This window comes from Hemicordylus capensis, chromosome 2 (genome assembly GCF_027244095.1).
Source record: "Hemicordylus capensis ecotype Gifberg chromosome 2, rHemCap1.1.pri, whole genome shotgun sequence".
Classification (NCBI taxonomy): Eukaryota; Metazoa; Chordata; class Lepidosauria; order Squamata; family Cordylidae; genus Hemicordylus; species Hemicordylus capensis.
Window position 1 is genome coordinate 213,153,988 of NC_069658.1, and position 21,136 is coordinate 213,175,123.

Genomic DNA, 21,136 nt, shown 5'->3' on the forward strand with positions numbered 1-21,136 from the left:
CCGACCCAAGCAGAACTTTGGCTTACAACTTAAAATACAGATAAGGGGGACACAGAACCTCACAATCCTGCAAAACGCACAGGGGTCCCCCCCCCACCGTGACAGCGGAAAACCACACATCCCCCTTAGCTCCATCTGGATTCCATCTGCTGCCGCCGCTTGGACAAAAAGAGACAGGGGCGGGGAGCCTTGCCCCACAGCCCACCCCCAAATTCCCAATGTATTTACAATCCACACATCAAAGGCGTCCGTGCCTCTGGGGAGCAGAGAACCATTTCCTTCTATTAGCTCCAAAGCCTCTCTATTCAGTGCCCAGTCCGGACTGATCAAATAGAGAGGCGGGGAGGGAGGCCCCCGGAAAGAAGGGGAAAGGGCTTTAAAAGATTTCAGGGTGGCGGGGCGGGGGGGGGGTTGCTGGTGTTAAATTAGCTCCCCTCCACTGCGTTCGATCCAAGGCGTGCGCTTGCACAGTTTTTAATGCCCGCCCAGTTAATTTTAGATCCCGCTCAGGTTGATTGAGGAAGGGTCCCACTCCGAATGCACGTGCGGCCTTGATAGCGCCGCACAGGACAAAACTCATTCCACACACAGATGGGGAAAAAAAAAGAGAGAACACTGTCCTTTCAGACACGATATGCCGTCCCTGCAGCTGTGGGGGCAGCGAGCAAGTTGCAGCAGGCAAGCTTTCGAGACACACAGAGCTCCGCTTCAGGAGTCAGTAAAGCAAACGGGAAAAGAAGGGAGCAGTACGCAGAGGTGCTGGTGTTTGCTGGATGAGATCAAGGGCTTTTAAACACACACACAGAAGTCTAGAGCATTGCTCTTAGCACTGCAGTAACCCCTTCTGGCCATTACAGGCATGATGAGAGGTCTGCCTTGGTCAGTTAAGAGTCAAACAGAACTGTTCGTTGTTGCTGAAGGCTAGTGGCTGTTTAGGTATGTTGTTCAATGACTCTCTCTCCCTCTCTGTATATGGTGTTTTCGTTTCTTAATACATCTTTGTTTTTTGAACTCAACTTACTATCTCCAGTTAAACTCTTGGGCTAAACCTCTTTACCAACAGAGTATACCCCACTGTGTGAAGATCATAAAGTAAAGTTGTGCCGTTGAGTTGGTGTCGATTCCTGGCACCCACAGAGCCCTGTGGTTGCCTTTGGTAGAATACAGGAGGGGTTGACCATTGCCATCTCCCGCGCAGTATGAGATGATGCCTTTCAGCATCTTCCTAGATCACTGCTGCCCAATATAGGTTTTCCCCCATAGTCTGGGAATCATACCAGTGGGGATTCGAACCCCTTGCTCCCTAGGCAAGTTACTTCCCCGCTGCGCCATTAGACAGCTTGTGCAGATCATACTCTGCTTTAATGTTTCTCTTCACACCCCTCCACTCACACCTTTTAAAATACAGCTGCCAGAAGCTCATCACCTGCTACACAGAAGCACTTAAAGAGCTCTGTGTAACTCCGTGAGAGCAAAGAATTATTTTTCATACAGGACCATCTAAGTACATGTTTTATGCGGCCAGGTGACTGACCTAGGAGGCTTACAATCTAGATATTGACACCAGGGAAAGAGAAGGAAAGTACGTGGAGGCAAGGGTGAACGGGAAGAACGTGACATACTTAAAATTATAATTTTATTTATGCAAGAATGAAGCTTAAATCCCAGTTTTACACATGCACACCCTCCTCTGCTCTTAAGAGTTTCACTGGTATTGCCCACACACAGGACTAGAACCTTGGTTTTCAGGTTTGTTTGCTTTTAAGATAACACTAAAGCCTATAGTAATCTTGACCTATACTTCAGAAGACAATCAAAATTCACCTGCGACCACTCACAACCTTCAGTTAGGCTCTCCAAGAATGGAAAAACACTGGACACCTGGATTACAATCAACAAAACCCCAATCCTGGATATAAATCAGACAGCTCCATTCTGCTCTATTAAATCAGATTATCTAAAATGCAAAACACTCACTCTATCATGGCTTCAAAAATGGATGCTTAGGAAAATGAACACTCTCCCAAAGGTTATCTTCCTGTTTCAAGCTACCCCATGTCATATTTCTTGCCTCTCTGGTAAAAGATCGGGCAATTATTGATCTTTTTTTTTAAAGGGAGCAACAAGAAACCCAGAATATAAAAAGCCATGTCACGCCACAGTCTATCAGAACATTACCCGCTTATTACACGGCCCAGAACCTCAACATTAGTCACATTTGAAAACAAAGACTTGTCTCCTTTACACAGCTGAAGAAACACTCTGGCAACCCTCGTGGGATAGACTCTCTTCATTGCACTCAAACCCATATTTGACAACTTTACTTCGATGCTGGGACAAATGGTGGGAAATTTTGGCTCTCCCAAAAAACATCCAAACTCATTTTACTGTCTGGAAAGACAACTGTCTCAAACTTTACCAACTTTATTTCTAAAGGCAAACTCCTAGCCAAACAAGAATGGATGGATTTAACACACTGTCCTCACCTTGCTTGGCTTGAATACTTAAACTTTCTAATGATATCCATTCTAAAGGCAGACTGCCCCTGCTCAGCTGCTCGCTTACTTTCTTTGAAAAAGTAGTCCTAGATAAAAACTCCTCCTCCACTGGATCTGTGTCACAAGTCTATGAAACAAGTCTAGGTAAAGGTAACTCAATGTCTAAAAAAATAAGCATGAAATAAGGCAACAGCCACTGGAGGGATGCTGTGCTGTGGTAGCAAGTATGACTTGTCCGCTTAGCTAAGCAGGGTCTGCCCTGGTGGCATATGAATGGGAGACGTGATGTGTGAGCACTGGAAGATATTCCCCTCAGGGGATGGAGCCGCTCTGGGAAGAGCAGAAGGTTCCAAGTTCCCTCCCTGGCAGCATCTCTAAGAGAGGGCTGAGAGAGATTCCTGCCTGCAACCTTGGAGAAGCTGCTGCCAGTCTGTGTAGACGATACTAAGCTAGATGGACCTATGGTCTGACTCAGTATACGGCAGCTTCCTATGTTCCTATGACATACAGTATTCTCATTCATAGTTGGTTTTCTGTGGTGTTACAGGACGGAACAGCAAGAAATTTAATATTCAATAGAATAGATGCTGGGCAAGAATATGATTCCAGGTGGCAACTTTACTGGACCTATGTCTCTTAGGACAAAGATCCCATGGACAGCTCAGACAAACTGGAAAAGGTGCAGAAGAGGGCAACCAAGATGATCAGGGGCCTAGAACACCTTCCTTATGAGGCAAGACTCCAACACTTGGGGCTTTTTTGTTGAGAAAAAAACTCCGGAGAGACATGATACAGGTTTATAAAATCATGCATGGTGCGGAGAAAGTGGAGAGAGAGAAAGTCTTCTCCCTCTCACATCACACTAGAACCAGGGGTCATCCCGTGAAATTGATTGCTAGGAAATTTAGGACCAGCAAACAGAAGTACTTTGTCACACAACGCATAATCCACTTGTGGAATTCTCTGCCACAAGATGTGGTGACAACCAACAACCTGGATGGCTTGAAGAGGGGTTTGGATGACTTCATGGAGGAGAGGTCTATCAATGGCTACTAGTCGGAGGGCTGTGGGCCACCTCCAGCCTCAAGGGTGTGCCTCTGAGTACCAGTTGCAGGGGAGTAATGGCAGGAGAGAGGGCACACCCTCAACTCCTGCCTGTGGCTTCCAGTGGCATCTGGTGGGCCACTGTGCGAAACAGGATGCTGGACTAGATAGGCTTCCTTGGGCCTGATCCAGCAGGGCTGTTCTTATGTTCTTAAACTGAAAACTCATCAACTGCCCCCTACTGTAAGTCGCAGTTTATTCAGTATTATCTTTATCAGTCTTTGTACATTTAGCAGTTGGTGAATTGTGGTTCCTGGACATGAGTGGGGGAAGGGGGGAGGGTTTGGTTTTGTCACAGGGCTGGACTGTATTAATGCCATTTCCTATGCTACAGATACGAATACAACCAATGTTTATATATTGCTTTTCAGCCAAAGTTCCCAGAAACAAGAATTTTTTAAAAAATAGTCCTTCCAGTCTATCCTTGGTAGGGTTATTGAAAACCACCACCACATTACAAAATAATGATCTCGACTTGCCCAGAATCACGTTTTACACACACACACACACACACACACACACACACACACACCCCACCACAATACAGACTGAGCTCTGCCTATAGCCACCCACACCCTCCTCTCTTCCCCAAAGGATCCAACGTTCTCCAGAATTTGCTCCCCTCTCTTTTCTCCTCCCCACCGCCACAGTTAAAGTTCAGGGCACACCTTTATGCATGCAATACCTGGAGGGCCCAGGAGAGATCCTCACTCCACCCGCTCCCCCCCCCCACTCCTGCCAAATTAGTTTCAGCTCAGTTTTAATCTCCCGACACAGCAGAGAAGGGGTGAAGCCTGAAAGGGTTTGTCCCAAACAGCTAGACTTTTTATTGCTGCTCTGGTCAGTTTTGCCTGGGGGGAAATATTTCCTGAGGAACAGAGCAAGGTCCTGGGCGGGGGCCCCTCCTCCTCAACATCCCCAGAGTGCAAATGGAAAATTTGGACCTTAAAAAAAAACCCACCAATAACTTCTCCTCCCCCTACAGTCATGAAGATGCTATCTTAGCAAAAACAGGAGGAGGAGGAGGAGGACCACACACACACACACACACATTTTAGAGCTCTCCCTATTCTGAAGGCTTCGAGTCCCAGAACGTGCAAACCGGGAGGGCTACTGGGCATATGCAGAGCACCTTTATCAGACATCTGGGGTTATGTATCCAGAATTAATGATCAGGTTAAAACAACAACAAACAGTGACGTTTAGGACAGCTGCCAAAGGTCACACCAGAAAGGGCCCACGTTGGCAACTTTTCACCATATTAGCGTAAATTGAAGCAAGAGCCACATCAGGCCAAAGGCAACCCATTTAACCCAGCATTCTGTTTCTGACAGGGTACGGCCAGATGCCTCTGGGAAGCCCACAAGCGGGGCAAAAAGGAGACAGCCCTCACCTGTAAATTGCCCCCAAGAGCTTGTATTCAGAGCTAGACTGCCTCCTAACATGGAGGTTCCCTTTAGCCAGCAATTGACCCACCAACTTCCTCATATTATTATTATTACATTTATATCCCGCTCTTCCTCCAAGGAGCCCAGAGCGGTGTACTACATACTTGCGTTTTCTCCTCACAACAACCCTGTGAAGTAGGTTAGGCTGAGAGAGAAGTGACTGGCCCAGAGTCACCCAGCTAGTTTCATGGCTGAATGGGGATTTGAACTCGGGTCTCCCCTGTCCTAGTCCAGCACGCTAACCACTACACCATGCATGACTCCCCCTTTAAAGCCACCAACATATCTTGTGGCAGTGAGTTCCACAGGGGAGTTCTGATGGGCAAAAAACCAGGAATTTACAAATCTACTTTCCAGCTCTCCACTAGCAAGTGCCCCTAGCCCCTTGGCAAGCAGGACAGCTGGCACCACACGGATCTCTTCCCTGGAAGTCTCATGTTTGAGAAAGTTAAAAAAAATGAACAGGAATCCTTTCTGAACAGGAGGAGAGGGCTCCCCCGGTTTTTTACCCTCTTCGTCTCCCATTGAAGATGACAGGAGATCCACCTCTCTCCAAATCCCTCTGCCTGTGTGCCAGAAAAGGATCTGAGGGTAGAGAGCGGGTGGGGGTGGGGCTACCAAACAGAACGGCTGGCTAGTGAATTAGGCCTCAATTTGTGGATCCCTGGCAGAAAAGCTTTTCCTCTTGCCTGCACGAATCCACCGCCAATCCATTTCACAGGATGAAACCTTGCACTGTTATGGGCAGAAAACCTTCTCTCTCTCTCCTCCACCTTTTCTGCACCAGAAGTAATTTTATAAGCCTCTACCACGCCTCCCGACCCCTCCAGTCGGGCTTTTCCCTAAAGTAATCCAACAGTTGCCACTTGAAGGGCTGCCAGGGATGCAGCCAAGTTTCCCCCAGGAAGCAGGCCCCACACCTCCACAGCGGCGGGAGGCATCTGGCAATATCTCCTCAAGCCACAGAGCCCGCTTTGCCACACGTGACCTGCATGAAGCACAACTCCAAAGGCAGGCAGGCCGGCCACATCCCAAAACGCGGGGCCCTTTTTTAGGTGAATCGGAACAGGAGCCGAGCCGAAAACCGCTCCGTTGTTTTGAACCGGGACCAAAGTCCGGGAGTGACAAATCCATTCAAAGCGAGAGATTTTGCACTCTGCTTTCAACGGCAACACTCGTGTTCTGTTCTCCTGCTTTTTATCCCATGGTGTGTATTTGGTTTTTACACACACACACACAGACACAGACACACTTCTCCTCAAGTTACAACAGGTCTCTCTGCATTATTTCAGAGCGTTTCAACTCCCGTGGCGCTATGCTGGGCGAAATCCTTCTAAGCCAGTTCAAAGGACCTGACCTAGTCATCAGACCTCTCTCTCTCTCTCTCTCAGTTTCTTGGCATTTTTAAAAACCAATTCTTATATTGGTTTTAGACATGCTGTAAGCCACCTTAGTAGCAACCCTAGTGAAAGGCATGACAGAGGACCCCCAAATAAAACAAAGCTTGCATCTGAACACGCACAGAAGCAGGGAGTTAAAAACATCAACCGACGGGAACGGAACACCAGCTTTTCGCAGCCCAGCTTCCCCGTGAAAATACAGGCCCGGAATGGGTTTGATCATTTGCTCAAATCGGACTCAGCCCCACAACGTTCACCCAGCGGGGAGGCAAGATCCGTGGCCGGACGGCCCACAGCAAACCGACACTCCACTTACTTGCTTGAACTGCTCTTCGTAAGTCCAGTCTCCGTGGTCCAGAGGTTGGGGGTGAAGCTGCGAGACCCCCTGGTGAGGGAGCCCGGCAGAGAGCCGCTCTTGGCCCCCTGGCAGCCGGGAGGTCTCCCCTCTGTACTGTTGGAGGGCCGGCTGCTTCCGGAGCAGGGCAGCACCAGGGCTGGAGCGGGCGGCTTCTTCGGAGCCGAGTCCTTCCTCTGCCATCTCCTCCTCCTCCTCCTCCTCATCTTCATAATCTTCCTCTTCCAAGTCTTCTTCAAACTCCTCATCTCCTTTCCTGCAGAGGGGACAAGTCGTGAACGCCAGACAGGGATCGGCTCCACCCGCCACGCCCACATCCACCCCTCCAGTGAGTGGACCCCAGAAGAACATCTTCCATGCTTTTGACTTTCTGGGGCCACTCCCTTTACTGAAGAAGCCGTGTGCTCCGCCCAAGATTTGGCGATGCCTTTCCTTCGTACCCACCTGTCAGGCCACCCCATCCCTCTCCCTGGACAGAGCGATGAGGATAAAGCCCATTTGCTCAGGCTTTTAAACTGACTTTATATCCCAGCTGTATTCGTCCTTTTATCCTGTTTTCATATTGTACTTCAACTCGGGCCCACGGCCTAGGGATGGACGTCCAGCAGTAGAGAATACGGTACACACAACTACAAATATTCATATACCACTTTTCAGCAAAAGTTTCCAAAGTGGTTTACATGGAGAAATAAAGAAAGATGGCTCCCTGTCCCCAAAGGGCTCACGGCCTAAAAAGAAACGTAACCCCTGCTAACTTGGCAAAGAGGCACCTTTTACCGTGGTGATTCTCTTTATTTAGCAAGGGGAGAGTAACTGGCCCTCTCCACCCCCAGCACAGGACCTCCAGTGGCTGTTGCTGGTTTCGGTCTTATATTCCTTTTTAGATTGTGAGCCCTTTGGGGACAGGGAGCCATCTTATTTATTTATTATTTCTCTGTGTAAACTGCCCTGAGCCATTTTTGGAAGGGCGGTATAGAAATAAAATAATTATTAATTATTAATTATTATATTATACAAATAATTATTTATTATTATTATTATTATTATTAAGGCAGACACCAGCAACAGCCTCCTGTCTGGAGGGATGCTGTCCTGAGGATGGACAGGGCCCATAAAGCAACGAGCAATACCCCCAACAGAGGAAGGTCAGGAGCCATGGGCCCCCACCATCTCCGATCTGCCCCCCCCCCGGGCTTAGGCTGAGAAGAGGGGCATTGTTTTGTAGCCCACCTATGCAGGCTAACTGCAGATTTAACCGGTGGCATCACACGTGTGAACTCCACCACTTTGGATTAATACATGAAGCTGCCTTCTACTAAATCTGGCCCATGGCCTATCTAGCCCAGGAACACAGACTGGCAGCAGTTCTCCCGGGTTTTGGAGAAGAGGGGGTCTTCCCCAGCCCTACTTGGAGATGATACCTGGCCTCGAACCTGTGACCGTCTGCAAGCAAAGCAGACGCTCTGCCACGGAGCAACCATTCTGGCAAGCTGACAAGTTGAAATCCCACTCCTGCCACAAAGCCTCTTGTGGGGAGAGGCAGAGGCCTGCCCGAGAGAGAGAAAGAGAATGGTCTACCTTACAGGACCGTTGTAACAGGGCAAAAAGGTGACGCTTCTGCACACAGTATACAGTGGCTTCCCACAGTTCTTTCCGCCCCCAAACATCTGAAGCCACTTATATTCTACGCCTTCTGCTCCAAAAAGGGCCCCAGAGAAAGCAAAGCACCAAACACCGAAGAGCAGAAGGTCAAAAGCCACCGACAGCAGCAGAACAGATCCCCTCCAAAACACAGGCATACGAACTACCTCGCAGAGCTGTTGTACAGCTTGTGGAGAGGTGAAGCGCCCATATGAAAGACTCGTCATTCAGACCCAGAAGTTGGAGATATTGAGCAAGCAGGGGGGGAGGGGAGAACCAGTTTTGTTCCTCAGACTCAAGGTGAGCCCTCTCCAAGGACAAGCCGCCTGAAGCCCCGGTGCTACATTTTTTTTTAAGATTACAAAGTTGGAAGATTTCAAAATGGGATCAGAAACCTCATTAAAAGAACCAGCTCTCTCCTGCAGGGGCGGGCATTCATAACCAGCCCAACTGGTTTGGAGTCCGCGGGGCTGCTGGTTTATTGTCTCCTGACCCCCAACAACAGACTGGGGAGGGGCAGAGGCGCAGACCAGGCAGGAGGGGCTGGCCTCCGTCTTCCTCCTCGCCCTCCAGTTCCGTCAACATTGCGAAGCAAAATACCAGAAGCCCCGATTATTAAAACCTCTCCCAAGTTTTCCCATCCGTTTTTAGCAATCTGGTCATGGAGCCAAACGCCTCCCCAAACAGGGAAAGGCAAACCGATTTCACCTTGTCCCCCTCCCACACACACGGCACCCCCAAATGCACCCCTTCCCCCCTCAGAATCAAAAGGGCAGACATTTGCTTCCTTGGGGAGAAGACAAAAGGTGCAGCCGAGAATCTCATGGCCAAACCCGACCTGCCCTCCTCGTCACCGTGGGTGCCCCAGCTTTAGATTCTCGCCTTGCCCTTCCTCCACACAGTACAGAGCAGCCGAGATGGCCACTCCACTCCCGTTTCGCCCTCCCAACGAACGACCCTGCAAGGTAGGCTAGGCCAAGAAAGCAACTGCCCCCCACCAACCTCTAAACCTTGCTACGGTGGGAGGCAGTAGGTTTCTGAACACAGTGCAGAGGGACCCACCCCGGGCATTTCTGCAATACTGGAGTCCCACCCCCTTCATAGGAACATAGGAAACTGCCATATACTGAGTCAGACCATTGGTCTATCCAGCTCAATATTGTCTTCACAGACTGGCAGCAGCGGCTTCTCCAAGGTTGCAGGCAGGAATCTCTCTCAGCCCTATCTTGGAGATGCTGCCAGGGAGGGAACTTGGAACCTTCTGATTCATCCCCTGAGGGGAATATCTTCCAGTGCTCACACATCAAGTCTCCCATTCAGATGCAACCAGGGCAGAACCTGCTTAGCTATGGGGACAAGTCATGCTTCCTACCACAAGACCAGCTCTCCTCAACACCTCTCTCTCTCTCTCTCTCTCTCACACACACACACACACCCCAACCATATTTCCAAGATAAGCCAATACTCACATCTCCTCCTCTTCCTCTGAGGCCATCCCCTGGTACTTGGCGGCCACCTCCTCCTCCTCCTCTTCCCCCGGATCCTCCTCCTCCTCGTACTCTTCCTCCGAGGAGCGGCTCTCCTCAGAGGCGGTCAGGCTGGACGGTTGGCTGAGACCAGCGGCCGCTGCCTGCATGGCCTCCAGCGCCGCTATCTGGGCCCTCTGCATCCAGGCGCTTTCGGGCTCCCCCGACTCCTCAGAGGCAGGGGGGTCTTGGCTGCGGCCGCGGGAGGCCGCCGGAGCCCCCAAGGCCGCCTGGGCAGGCCCGGGGGGCGGAGGGGAGGCCCGCCCCTGCTCCTGCTGCTGGCGAGCCTCCAGCTCCTGCTGCAGCCGGGCCCGCTGCTGGCGCTGCAGATTCTCCATCACCGCCTGCAGCTTCATGGCTCTGCCTGCAGGGGGCAGCGCCCTGGCAGGAGTGGGCGCCGCCGCGGGGGCAGGGCAGTGTTCCGGAGGGGAGGCGCCGACGTGTTGCACGGCAGGGGGCGGGCCCAGGGGGCAACGTCCGGTCGGGTGCAACGCCGTGGGGACGTTGGAAGGGGGCCCTCTGCCCCAGGTAGGGCAACGACAGGGCCGGTCGGGGCTCAGAGGACCGCAGCCTCCCGCCAGGCAGGGGGGACCCGGGACAGCGTGGCACCCGACGGAGACGGGGCAGCGGCATGCAACGAGGGGCTCCCACAGGGGTGGAGGGAGGCGGCTGGCCCCTCTTTGCCCGGAGACGGGAAGCTCAAGGCGCCCCCACACCCCGAGTGCCGTGCCAGAGATCTGCCACAATCCCGCGACGCACAGTGCTCCGTTCTACGCCGCCACTGCACTGCTCTTCACAAATCCGGACGCGAAGCCGCGGCCCAATCCTGCACCCGTCGGCCAAGTTCTTCCCATCCAAGGAATGTCACCGGGGCAAGCAGGGCGCCGTGGACCGTCCGCCCCGTCTGCTTCACCTAGGCGTCAAGGGAAACCCTGTCCAAAGGGAAGGGGGAGAATGGGTTAGCATGCTAAGGGCTAGAAACTTAAAAACAAAACAAAACACGACTTGTTTTCCAGAGTGCTGGAAAGCACAAATGTTGCCCAGAGAGGATACAAGCTGCAGATATCAGAGAGGAGGAGACAGAAGCACAGCCCCAAACGAGGGAATCCTACAGAAAGCACCAAGAAAGGAGGCAGGGAGCAGACAAGGAGGAGTTAGTGGTGCAGAAAGACAGACACCCACCCACAGGACTAGCACTTTGAACTGGGTACATCTTAAGCGGTGCAGCAGGGAAAGGCTTGACTAACAAGCAGAAGGTTGCCGGTTCAAATCCCCGCTGGTACTATATTGGACAGCCGCGATCTAGGAAGATGCTGAAAGGCCTCATCTCATACTGCGCGGGAGGCGGCAATGGTAAACCCCTCCTGCATTCTACCAAAGACAACCACCGGGCTCTGTGGGCGCCAGGAGTCGAAATCGACTCGATGGCACACTTTACCTTTACGTCTTAGCAAAGATGGCAGGGGAGAAGTAGGCTTTTTTGCTAGAGCAGGCCTCTTTCATCCCAAGCAGCCCACACACCCTGAACGCTCAAGTGCCGGCCAGACAAAGAAAAAAGGGAAGAAGAGGCTGAGTGGAGAAAGGGGAAGGATGCCAGGGGGAGCGTTTCAGCATTTGCCAAAAAGGAAAGAGCAAGCGCTTTCATCAGAAGGGAGGGGTGGTTTTGCAGCTCTGCGGCCCTCGCAAGACCACGCTGGGGCCAAGTTCGCCAAGCCCGCGAGGCCCTACTTTGCTGGTCAGGCCAGAGAGACGGTTTTGCAAGTCAAGTTACCAGACCTCAAGGGCATTCTTACGAGATGGTCACATGTGCCTGGCTTAGCTGTTTGTGGTGTGTTGCCAGCCAGAGAGAGAGAGAGAGAGAACACCAAAAAGCTCCTTTCCTTCGCAAGAGCTTCTTATCTTAGTTGCCTGGACGGCAAGTCCTTCTTGCCATCCGTGGACAAAGCAAACCCACCCCCCCCGGAACGTCCACATAAATATAGAAGCAGCATTCTGTGGTCTTTTTAATACAAAACTTAAGACAACCATGAGTTTTGGAGGTCTTTTTTTTCTTTCTTTCAGAGGTTGCAAAGTCCACAAGTTTACAACAGATGGGTCACCCAATGAAGGGTAGGAGATTCAGACTGGGCAGAAGAAAGAAGGGTCCTTCTCCGCACAATGCATCATTCACCTACAGAACTCACTGCCACAAGAGCTGGCAAGGACCCCCTGGTCCACTGAGCTTAATACACATTCATGGAGGATGATCAGCCTATCAACAGCTATCCGCCTTGAATATATTTATATTTAGTGCAGGGTGAACATCGAGGCTGGGGCTGATGGGAGTTGTAATCCAGTGACATCCGGAGACCCCAAACTGGGAACCCCTGGGTGAGTGGAGCGGCTCCGGCCAGGGGCAGTCTGTTAGCTGACCACTAGTGGAAACAGGAGGCTGGGCTCGGTGGGCCCGCCACTGACCGATTTCTGGTTCTTCATCGGCCCCAAAGGTACCATAAACCTAGAGTGAGCGGATACTCTTTGTTCGGGGCGGCCAGATTTGGGTCTTTCTTCCAAAATGGAAAGTATTTCGGCCCAACATACGTTTCAAGCCGCCAGACCACAAGGGCAGCGCCGATCCTGCCCTCCGACCCCAAAAGCCAACGTTTCCAGCCTCAAGCTCGATGGCCTCTCTTGCCAGAAGAAGAGAAGCCACATGGGGCTTCTAACTGCCACGGAACGTTGCCCTTAGAGAGCACCAGAATGGAACCCTCCCGACATCAAAGGAAACCAGAGCCAATCAGGAGGAGGTCCCCCCTCCGCAGACAGGCCTGCCGCCCTTTCATTGGCTCCGGTGCCAGAACGGGGAGGGAACACAGGAAGCTGCCATAGACTGAGTCAGACCCTTGGTCTATCTAGCTCAGTATTGTCTTCACAGACTGGCAGCGGCTGCTCCAAGGTTGCAGGCAGGAGTCTCGCTCAGCCCTATCTTGGAAACGTACTGTATGCTTTGGCAGTTTGTTGGTTCAATAAAAAAAAGACTTGTCCTATTAAAAAAAATCTTATCCTATCTTGGAGATGCTGCCAGGGAGGAAACTTGGGACCTAGATGCTCTTCCCAGAGTGGCTCCATCCCCTGAGGGGGAATCTCTTCCAGTGCTCACACATCTAGTCTCCCTTTCATATGCAACCAGGATGGAGCCTGCTTAGCTAAGGGGACAAGTCATACTTGCCAGTACCGGCTGCCATATCGGCTTGGGGGACATGACCCACCAGGGGAGAGTTCCGAGGTTCCCCCAATGCAGGAACATAGGAAGCTGCCATATACCGAGTCAGACCATAGGACCATCTAGCTCCGTATTGTCTTCCCAGACTGGCAGCAGCTTCTCCAAGGTTGCAGGCAGGAATCTCTCTCAGCCCTATCTTGGAGATGCTGCCAGGGAGGGAACTTGAAACCTTCTGCTCTTCCCAGAGCGGCTCCATCCCCTAAGAGGGGAATCTCTTACAGTGCTCACACATCACGTCTCCCATCCAAATGCAACCATGGTCCACCCTGCTTAGCTAAAGGGACAAGTCATGCTTGCTACCACAAGACCAGCTCTCCTCCCAGAATTTTAGGCTGCACAAACTCACCACTCCAGAATTGTGTTTAAAGTTGCATGTTCCTCTGCCATTGGAGAAGGAGCAGCAGCTGACCTTGTGGTAGCAAGCATGCTTGCTAAGCAGGGTCCATCCTGGTTTACATTCGAATGGGAGACCACATGTGAGCACTGGAAGATATTCCCCTTAAAGCAGTGGTTCTTAATGTGGGGTCTGCCATTTATTTTATTTATTTAAAACATTTCTCTACTGCCCCAAACTGGGCAGTTTACAATGACATTTGTTGCTGAACGACAACTCTAGCATCCCCAGCGATGTTGGGGGCTGTACTTCAGCAAAACCTGGCAGACCCCACGTTAAGAACCACTGCCTTAGGGAATGGGGCCACTCTGGGAAGAGCATCTGCATGCTTGCGAGCAGAAGGTTCCAAGTTCCCTCCCTGGCAGCATCTTCAAGATAGGGCTGAGAGAGACTCCTGCCTGCAGTCTTGGAGAAGCCACTGCCGGTCAGAGCTAGATGGACCAATGGTCTGACTTGGTAGGCAGCTTCCTACTTTCCTAACTCCTGGCTATGCATTCATGAAAGGCAGAACAGAACTATACACCAGCCTAACATGGGTTTGCCCCAACAGTAATGCAACTCCTTTTAGACATCTCAGACCGCCCTGGGAACACAGGAATCTTCTCTACCCTGGTGGATAAATCGATACTGGAAATATATTTGTAGAGGAATATAGACTTGGGAGGGTTGTGGACCATGGGTTCACTGCCCATCTTAAGGAGCATGCTGGGAAACGTGCAGGAGGACGACACAAATGATCAGGGGGTTGAAGCATCTTCCTTGAAAGGAAAGACTATGAAATTTGGGGCTTTTTAGTTTAGGGGGAAAGGCAATGCAAAGTAGGGCTGGGGAACATGATATTGAAGAAAAACATTGGGGGGGGGAAGTGACAAGCGAAGGATTCCCCCACCTGCAATCATCCTCAAACCCTCCTGAAATTGACAGGCAGTGGACAAAATAAAATCCACACAACACAGACTTAATTTGCGGAACTCACTGTGGCGAGCACCACTAGCTCAGATGGTTTTAAAAGACAACTAAGCAAAATCTTGGAGGGGGGGCCATCATCGGATACTATTAGCGGCTTAAACTGAACCTCCATTGCTCAGCAGCAGTATACCTGTGAATCCCATATGTTGTGGATTCACAGACCCAGTTGGATGCTGCAATCTTGTGCCATCTTTTATAAGGCTCTGTGCAATCAGTCAATTCAGCCAAATTCACACCCCACTTTTTAAATTAAACATTCATGAACTTTCACCTGCTTTGGCACTCTGCACATGCTCCATCACCTCACCATCAAGAAACACAGGTCATACCCTCTCCCAGTTCCCAGACATTAAAGGACTGGCAAAACCTGCTAATTCTCTGTCTTGATTGCATTTTTCCCCCCTTATCTGAACATTCTCTCCAGTGGAAAATCTTCAAGGTGTCACACACACACACACACACACACACACCCGCCTCAAAATCCGTCTACTGCTCTGCAAACAAGGACTATTAGATTTATAGCGTCAACTTCTACGTCTGAGAAAGAGAGAAATAAAACCGACCAACAAATGTCGGAACTGCTATCCTGGGAGGGAACGTCTCTTAAGCCCTTGTGCAGGAGACGTTAATTCTTTAATTATCTTGTAGGCGGCAGAAAGAGACAGAGAGCAAGTTCACAGGAGCCCCCTTGTTAGATCGCAGAGACGCCAGGCTGGCTTTTTCCGGCTGTTTCCAGATGTAGGCCCTGGGGTAGGGAGAAATCGGAAGGCGACTGGGGTGAGGATGTCCACTGAGAAACACAAAAACAAGGCCTCCACATCGGGGGGGCAGCTGAAAATCTCTCTGCAAAAAGGGCTCCCACACAATACGGAATGTGACTAGCACACCGTCGGGCACATGATGCACACTACTGTAGCATGCAAGCGCCTTCACACGAGGCTGTGCAGAAGGCGGCTTTCATTACCTTCTGCTGTCCCGGTTTCAAGAGTTTAACCCCTGCTAACTGAGCCAAGAGGCACCTTTCTAAAGCGGCGATTCTCTTATATTTAGCAGGGGGAGAGCAACTGGCCCTATCCAGCCCCAGCACAGCATCCCTTCAGTGGCTCTTGCTGGGGTCTACCTTATGTTCCTTTTTAGATTGCGAGCCCTCTGGGGGACAGGGGACCATCTTATTTATGTATTTTTCTATTTAAACTGCTTTGAGAATGTAGTTGAAGAGCGGCGTGTAAATATCCGTTGTCGTCGTAGTTAAGATTGTAAGGTTCTCGGGGCAGGGACTTTCTGCTTTTTGCTGGCTGTTCTTTAGAATGCCATAAAAGAGCGTGGGACAGTTTTCTGTATGTGGAGGCTTTCCCCAGAGTTCACTACCCCCTAAGAGGCGAAGTCTGAGGCATATGCGCCAACGTGCCACCACGTGTGAAGTAGACCGTGGCCACTGCTGATGTCGAGAAACGACCGTACCCGCCTCTCGGGCCTATTCGAGGGGCCAGTTTTAAGTATTTGGTTAGAGGAAACAGGAATGACCAAGATGCAAAAAGGCACAGTGGCTTCCTGGGAGTGTACAGAAGCGTACATTTTGAGCACTGCAGCAAAAGCATCATTTAAATAGTTTTTGCAAGTGAGAAAAGGGAGAGGGTTGCTATGCCATGAAGACTGCGCATAGAGGCCAGCGCACACCTTTTCCTGGCTTGGCTCACTGACTCAAGCCATCTCGAGTACTCTAGTCTGCAGACCCCGGAAAACAAAACATTCCTGCTATGGCTTGAGTTACGTGGGTTAATCTATTGGGGGGGTGTTGAATTGTGGAGGCTGGTGGCCTCCGTCCTCAATGGTTCAACCAAGAAAATAACACATTTATTTTCTGCCTTTGCTTCAGTCCTGCCTTCCAGGACAGCAGGCTCAAACAGGCATCAAGCCCATCACAAGAAAGCATGCACAAGCTGAGTAAACAGATCAAAAATCTGAATCCAAACCAGTTCAACCAGCAGTTATGCGGGTGAAAAGAGAAAGGGAGTGAGGGCCCGCTCCAAGTCAAAGAGGGCAGGCCTCCCTATGAAGGGAATCGGGAAGGTGTGTGGGGCCAGCACCAAGTAAGCCCCGTCCTCAAGTTTTGCGTTAAGCTGGGCCGGAGAGACGGATGCAAGAGGGCGACGGTCCTTTGGGCATCCCGATCCCAGGCTGCGCAAAGTCTGGATGGTCTGATCATGGAGACTTAAACCAGCCATTACGGCATCCAGCTCCCCTTCAGAAAGATGGGAAAATGCCGTCGACTGGTCGCCAATTGCCCTTTCATGTGACCAACAGAAGCTGGGGTCTCATTTGCAATGGTCAGGGTCTCCAGAAGTGGCTTAACACCCACGTGCTGCTGCCTTCCCCCCGCCCAATGCTTTAACTTCTCCATATAAGCAAGCAGCAACTCCACAATCCTCTGGAGAACAGTGGAAGGGGGGTGCATCTCTGTGGGGAGTAATGACTGCCCGTGCAGGGGAGGATAGGCATTTCCCTCCAGGGAGGAAACACACACACACCCCTTCAGCATCATTGTAGGCCTCCAACTCCTTCACAACAGATCCCACCAATTGCCAGGAGAAGCTTGGAAGATTAAGCATTCAAGGAGGAAAGAAAGAGCCAAGGTCTCCTCTGCCTCCCACATCAATTTTTTATCGGCAAACGATTTATTTATTTTTTTAAAATAAAGAATCGCTAAGCCAGCAGGGAGCTCAACTGGGAGGGGAGGAAGAGAGCCTCACACCAGACAGACAGTAAATCCAGACCAAAGTTGAAGGCTGCAGTTTGACAGGTTTTCACCTCTCTCTCTCTCTCTCTCTCTCTCTCTCTCTCTCTCTCTCTCATGCAGCAATTCCCAAACCGTGTGCTGCAAAAAGTCAGATCACTGGCTGCTGCACCTCTGCATGATTCACTGTTCTGACCAAGCCTCCCTCCCTCCCTCCCACACCCGGAGCAACCAAATCCTTCCAAAGCCCGAGCAGGATGAGGCTGCCCATTACACCTTTCTCCTGCGAGCAATTGCACCCAGAACAGGGACTCATGCAGAAACACATACCTGGAGCCACAAGAGCAGAGGGCACCTCCAACTTAGTTCAGAGAGAGAGAGAGAGAGAGAATATATTTCTCTGCTAGGTGCGAGCTACAATATATACATTTGAAGAGAGAGAGAGAGAAAAGAAGCCTCTGGGAGCCAGATACACCAAAGCAGGGTTTTAAAAAAGAGAGAGGGGACTCATATGCGAATAAGCATTCTCTGCCTGGAACAATCTAGTATTCACCCCACCCCCGGAGTTAAAATAGTAATACTCAACACACACGCGCGCACAGAGAGAGAGAGAGAGAGAAAGTCACCAGAGAGGAAAGGAAAAGAAGAGGAAAGGAAAACAAGCCTGAAACTTTGGCAAACAGGATCTACACACACAGCCCAGCACCCCGGATCTTAAATCTGCACTTAATGGAGGCCTGGCAATGTGTGCCCAGGTCGTCCCTCGGCCTCAGACCAGCGAACAGGCAGGCGAGCGAGCGAGCGAGCAGTCTCCCCCAACTAGCCGTACCGAGAAGAAAGTGAACTCAGACTGCAGACCAAATAAAATAAAGAGAGGAGTTGACTAGGGAGATGCCCCCCAAACCCCTCTCCCTCTCTCCAGAGCGTTGCTTTCGACCTCAAATGGGGCGGGCGGGCGTTCAAAGTTGCAGACCAGAAACCGGAGCGGGGGGGGGCGAGAGAGAGAGAAAGAGGAAAGGAGCTCGTGCCCGCGGAACTCCCGGCCCCATGGCCTCCCGCGAGGGCGAAAGGGAAGCCAAGGCAAGCAGGACCAACCCACACGGGGGGACTTCACCGAGCCAGGCGCGCCGGCCCTCCCCCACTCGATCCTTCCCAAGGCAAAACAAAAGGTGGGGTCTCCGTCTGCAACACGCCCAAGGCCCTCGCTGGGGGGCGGGTGGCGGGGCCGGGGCTCACCTTGCGGGCTCGGCTCGGGGGGCAGCTTCATTGCGCCCTGGCTAGTGGCGACTGCTTCTCCTCCTCCTCCTCCTCCTCTTGACCTGCGCGGCGCCTGCTCGCTTTCGCGACGCGTCGCCAGCACCGGAGCAGCCCTTCGCCGCCTTTCCCTGCCTGCCTCTTTGCTCGCTTCCTTCCTCTTCCTCCTCCCTTGCTTGCTTGCTTGCTTGCTGATTCTCTACACCGCCGCGTCGCGGGCTTCCACCGCGCAGCCTCCTCCCCTGATCCAGCAGCCGGGCTGGCGAAGTTTCTCCTGCTGCATGGCTGCTGCTGGCGGCTCCCTCCCCTCTCTTCCCCTCCCCTCTGCCTAAGGCGTGCTCAGGGCCGGGGAGACAAATCATACGGTGACAAATAGCAATCAGATGCAAATTCCTAACTTCTGAATCAGAGCCCTGGCATAGGCTGGGCCCGGGCAGGGAGCGTCGCGCAATTGCGCAGCGCCCGGCGGCGCGCAGAGGCCGCCCGCGGCGAAGGAAGTCCGGACTCCGGAGTCCCTCCCTCAGCTCTCCAGGACCAGGAGCCGTGTCCTTCCTCTCCGAGTCACTCTGCGTGGGGGAGTTTGCTGCAGGGTCTCCCTCTTCCAGCCCCCACATCGCTTTGCGCGCCGACCTGGGAATGAGAAGGGTCCCAAGTAGACCCACCCGGGGCTTCCCTCTGGGGTAGCGGGGAGCCACAGGCGACATACGCCCCTGCTTCATCCCGAGTCTCTCCGCGTCTTTACGCAGAGCCAAGGAGCGCATTCCAGAGTCTGGGGTGGCAACGGAGAAGGCCCGTCCCTGCGTAGCCACCAGACATAAGAACACAAGAGCAGCCCTGCTGGATCAGGCCCAAGGAGGCCCATCTAGTCCAGCATCCGGTTTCACACAGTGGACCACCAGATGCCGCTGGGAAGCCCACAGGTAGGAGAGGGAGGCATGGCCTCTCTCCTGCCCTTGCTCCCTTGCAACTGGTACTTAGAGGCATCCTGCCTCTGAGGCTAGAGGCGGTCTTCAGCCCTCCGACTAGTAGCCATTGAGAGACCTCTCCTCCATGAAGTTATCCAAACCCTTCTTAAAGCCATCCAGGTAGTTGGCTGTCACCACATCTCCTGGCAGAGAATTCCACAAGTAGATTATGCATTGTGTCAAAAAGTGCTTTTGTTTGTTGGTCCTAGATTTCCTGGCAATCAATTTCATGGGATGACCCCTTGTGATGTGAGAGGGAGAAGAATTTCTCTCTATCCACTTTCTCCACACCATGCATTATTTTATAGACCTCTATCATGTGTCCCTGCAGTCATTTTTTTTCTAAACTAAAAAGCTCCAGGTGTTGCAGCCTTGCCTCATAAGGAAGGTGCTCCAGGCCTCTGATCACCTGGGTTGCCCTCTTCTGTATCTTTTCCAGACAAGCTGGTAGCAACTGCAGATGAACCTCTCCAGAGGTTCTCAATGGGCAGTAGGGCTCTTGGCAAAGAAAAAGTTCTCTTAAATACCCAGTTAGTCCTTTTAGTTCTTAAAGTGCCACAAAACCATTTGTTGTCATTGTCACCCCCATTTTGCAGAAGGGAAGCTGAGGCTGTGTGAGAGAGGCGCTTCCCAGGGCAAGATTAGAATCCAGGACTTCTGGGGTTGTGCGCCTCATTCTTTCCGCTGCTACATTGCAATAGCTTCCTGCAGGACTGATGTCCAAGGAAGTGTGCTGATCTCTTCACCAGCAAATCTCGAGTTCGGATTTCACCTAGTTCACAGCTTTAGGCAAACCACACTGACCGCCCCCAGCCTCAGTATTGCCCACCTGAAAAATGGGTATAATTCAACTGGCATGCAGCCGCTAAGGTAAGAAAAGTTGGGCCCCTCGTGTACATCAGGGTTGTCAGAACCAACCATATGAAGGCCATTTTTTAATTTCAGTGTTAGTTTTTCAGTCTTACTCCCACTGGCATCAGGAAGGCTTCTCCCACTCCCTCTGAATAATAATAAAAAATAAATAAGTGAATTAATAAACTTTATTTGTTAGCCGCCACATAACAAATTGTTCTCTGGATGGCTAAGTAAGGTTGCCAACTTTTTTCCTGGCCTCTGCTCCTGTGCCTTAAACAGCAACAGACTCTTCAGATATTCGACTGGGAACATGATTGAATCTCAATGCCTCAAAAAGGTTCATTGAGGGTGTTTTTGTTTGTTTGTTTGTTTTGGCAAAATAAAACCCAGATTGTTAAAAGCATAAAAGCAGACCAGGCTGGGTTGATTTGCTCATCTGGCAACCTCTGCTTGTTTGATATCAGGAATTGTTACCATACAGGAAGAGATGTTGAGTTAAACCCCTGATGCATATCATTTTAGATGGCTCTGATGTGGTGCTTCGGTTTCACAGGCATAGCCTCTTAAGGTTTGCCAACTCTCTCCTCCCGGCATGGCCCCTGCACTCTTAACTGTTGCAGGGCACAAAAGAGGGAGGCAGGGTTGCCCGGAGGTGCACGTGGCATTCTTGTCTCTTTGGAGACGCTCCCTAGGAGAAGGCCTGCCTGCTAAAGTCAGTTCCGCTTCTCTCT

General features: G+C 51.4%; 1 protein-coding gene across 2 annotated transcripts in view; it reads right to left on the reverse strand.

Annotated features, from left to right (window-relative positions):
* ARID3A (AT-rich interaction domain 3A) overlaps positions 1-19,007 on the reverse strand; it is a 59,999-nt gene extending 40,992 nt beyond the window's left edge. The window contains exons 1-3 of one of the 2 annotated variants that reach the window (XM_053299582.1): positions 18,568-19,007; positions 9,916-10,904; positions 6,767-7,061 (exon numbers count right to left, since the gene is read on the reverse strand). In XM_053299582.1, the coding sequence (XP_053155557.1) occupies positions 6,767-7,061; positions 9,916-10,328 (708 nt within the window). In that variant the 5' untranslated portion in view covers positions 10,329-10,904; positions 18,568-19,007. Of the gene's footprint in view, positions 1-6,766; positions 7,062-9,915; positions 10,905-12,552; positions 12,683-18,567 lie in introns of those variants that run through there. The other variant, XM_053299583.1, reaches the window with a different exon arrangement.
* Positions 19,008-21,136: the final 2,129 nt, after the last annotated feature.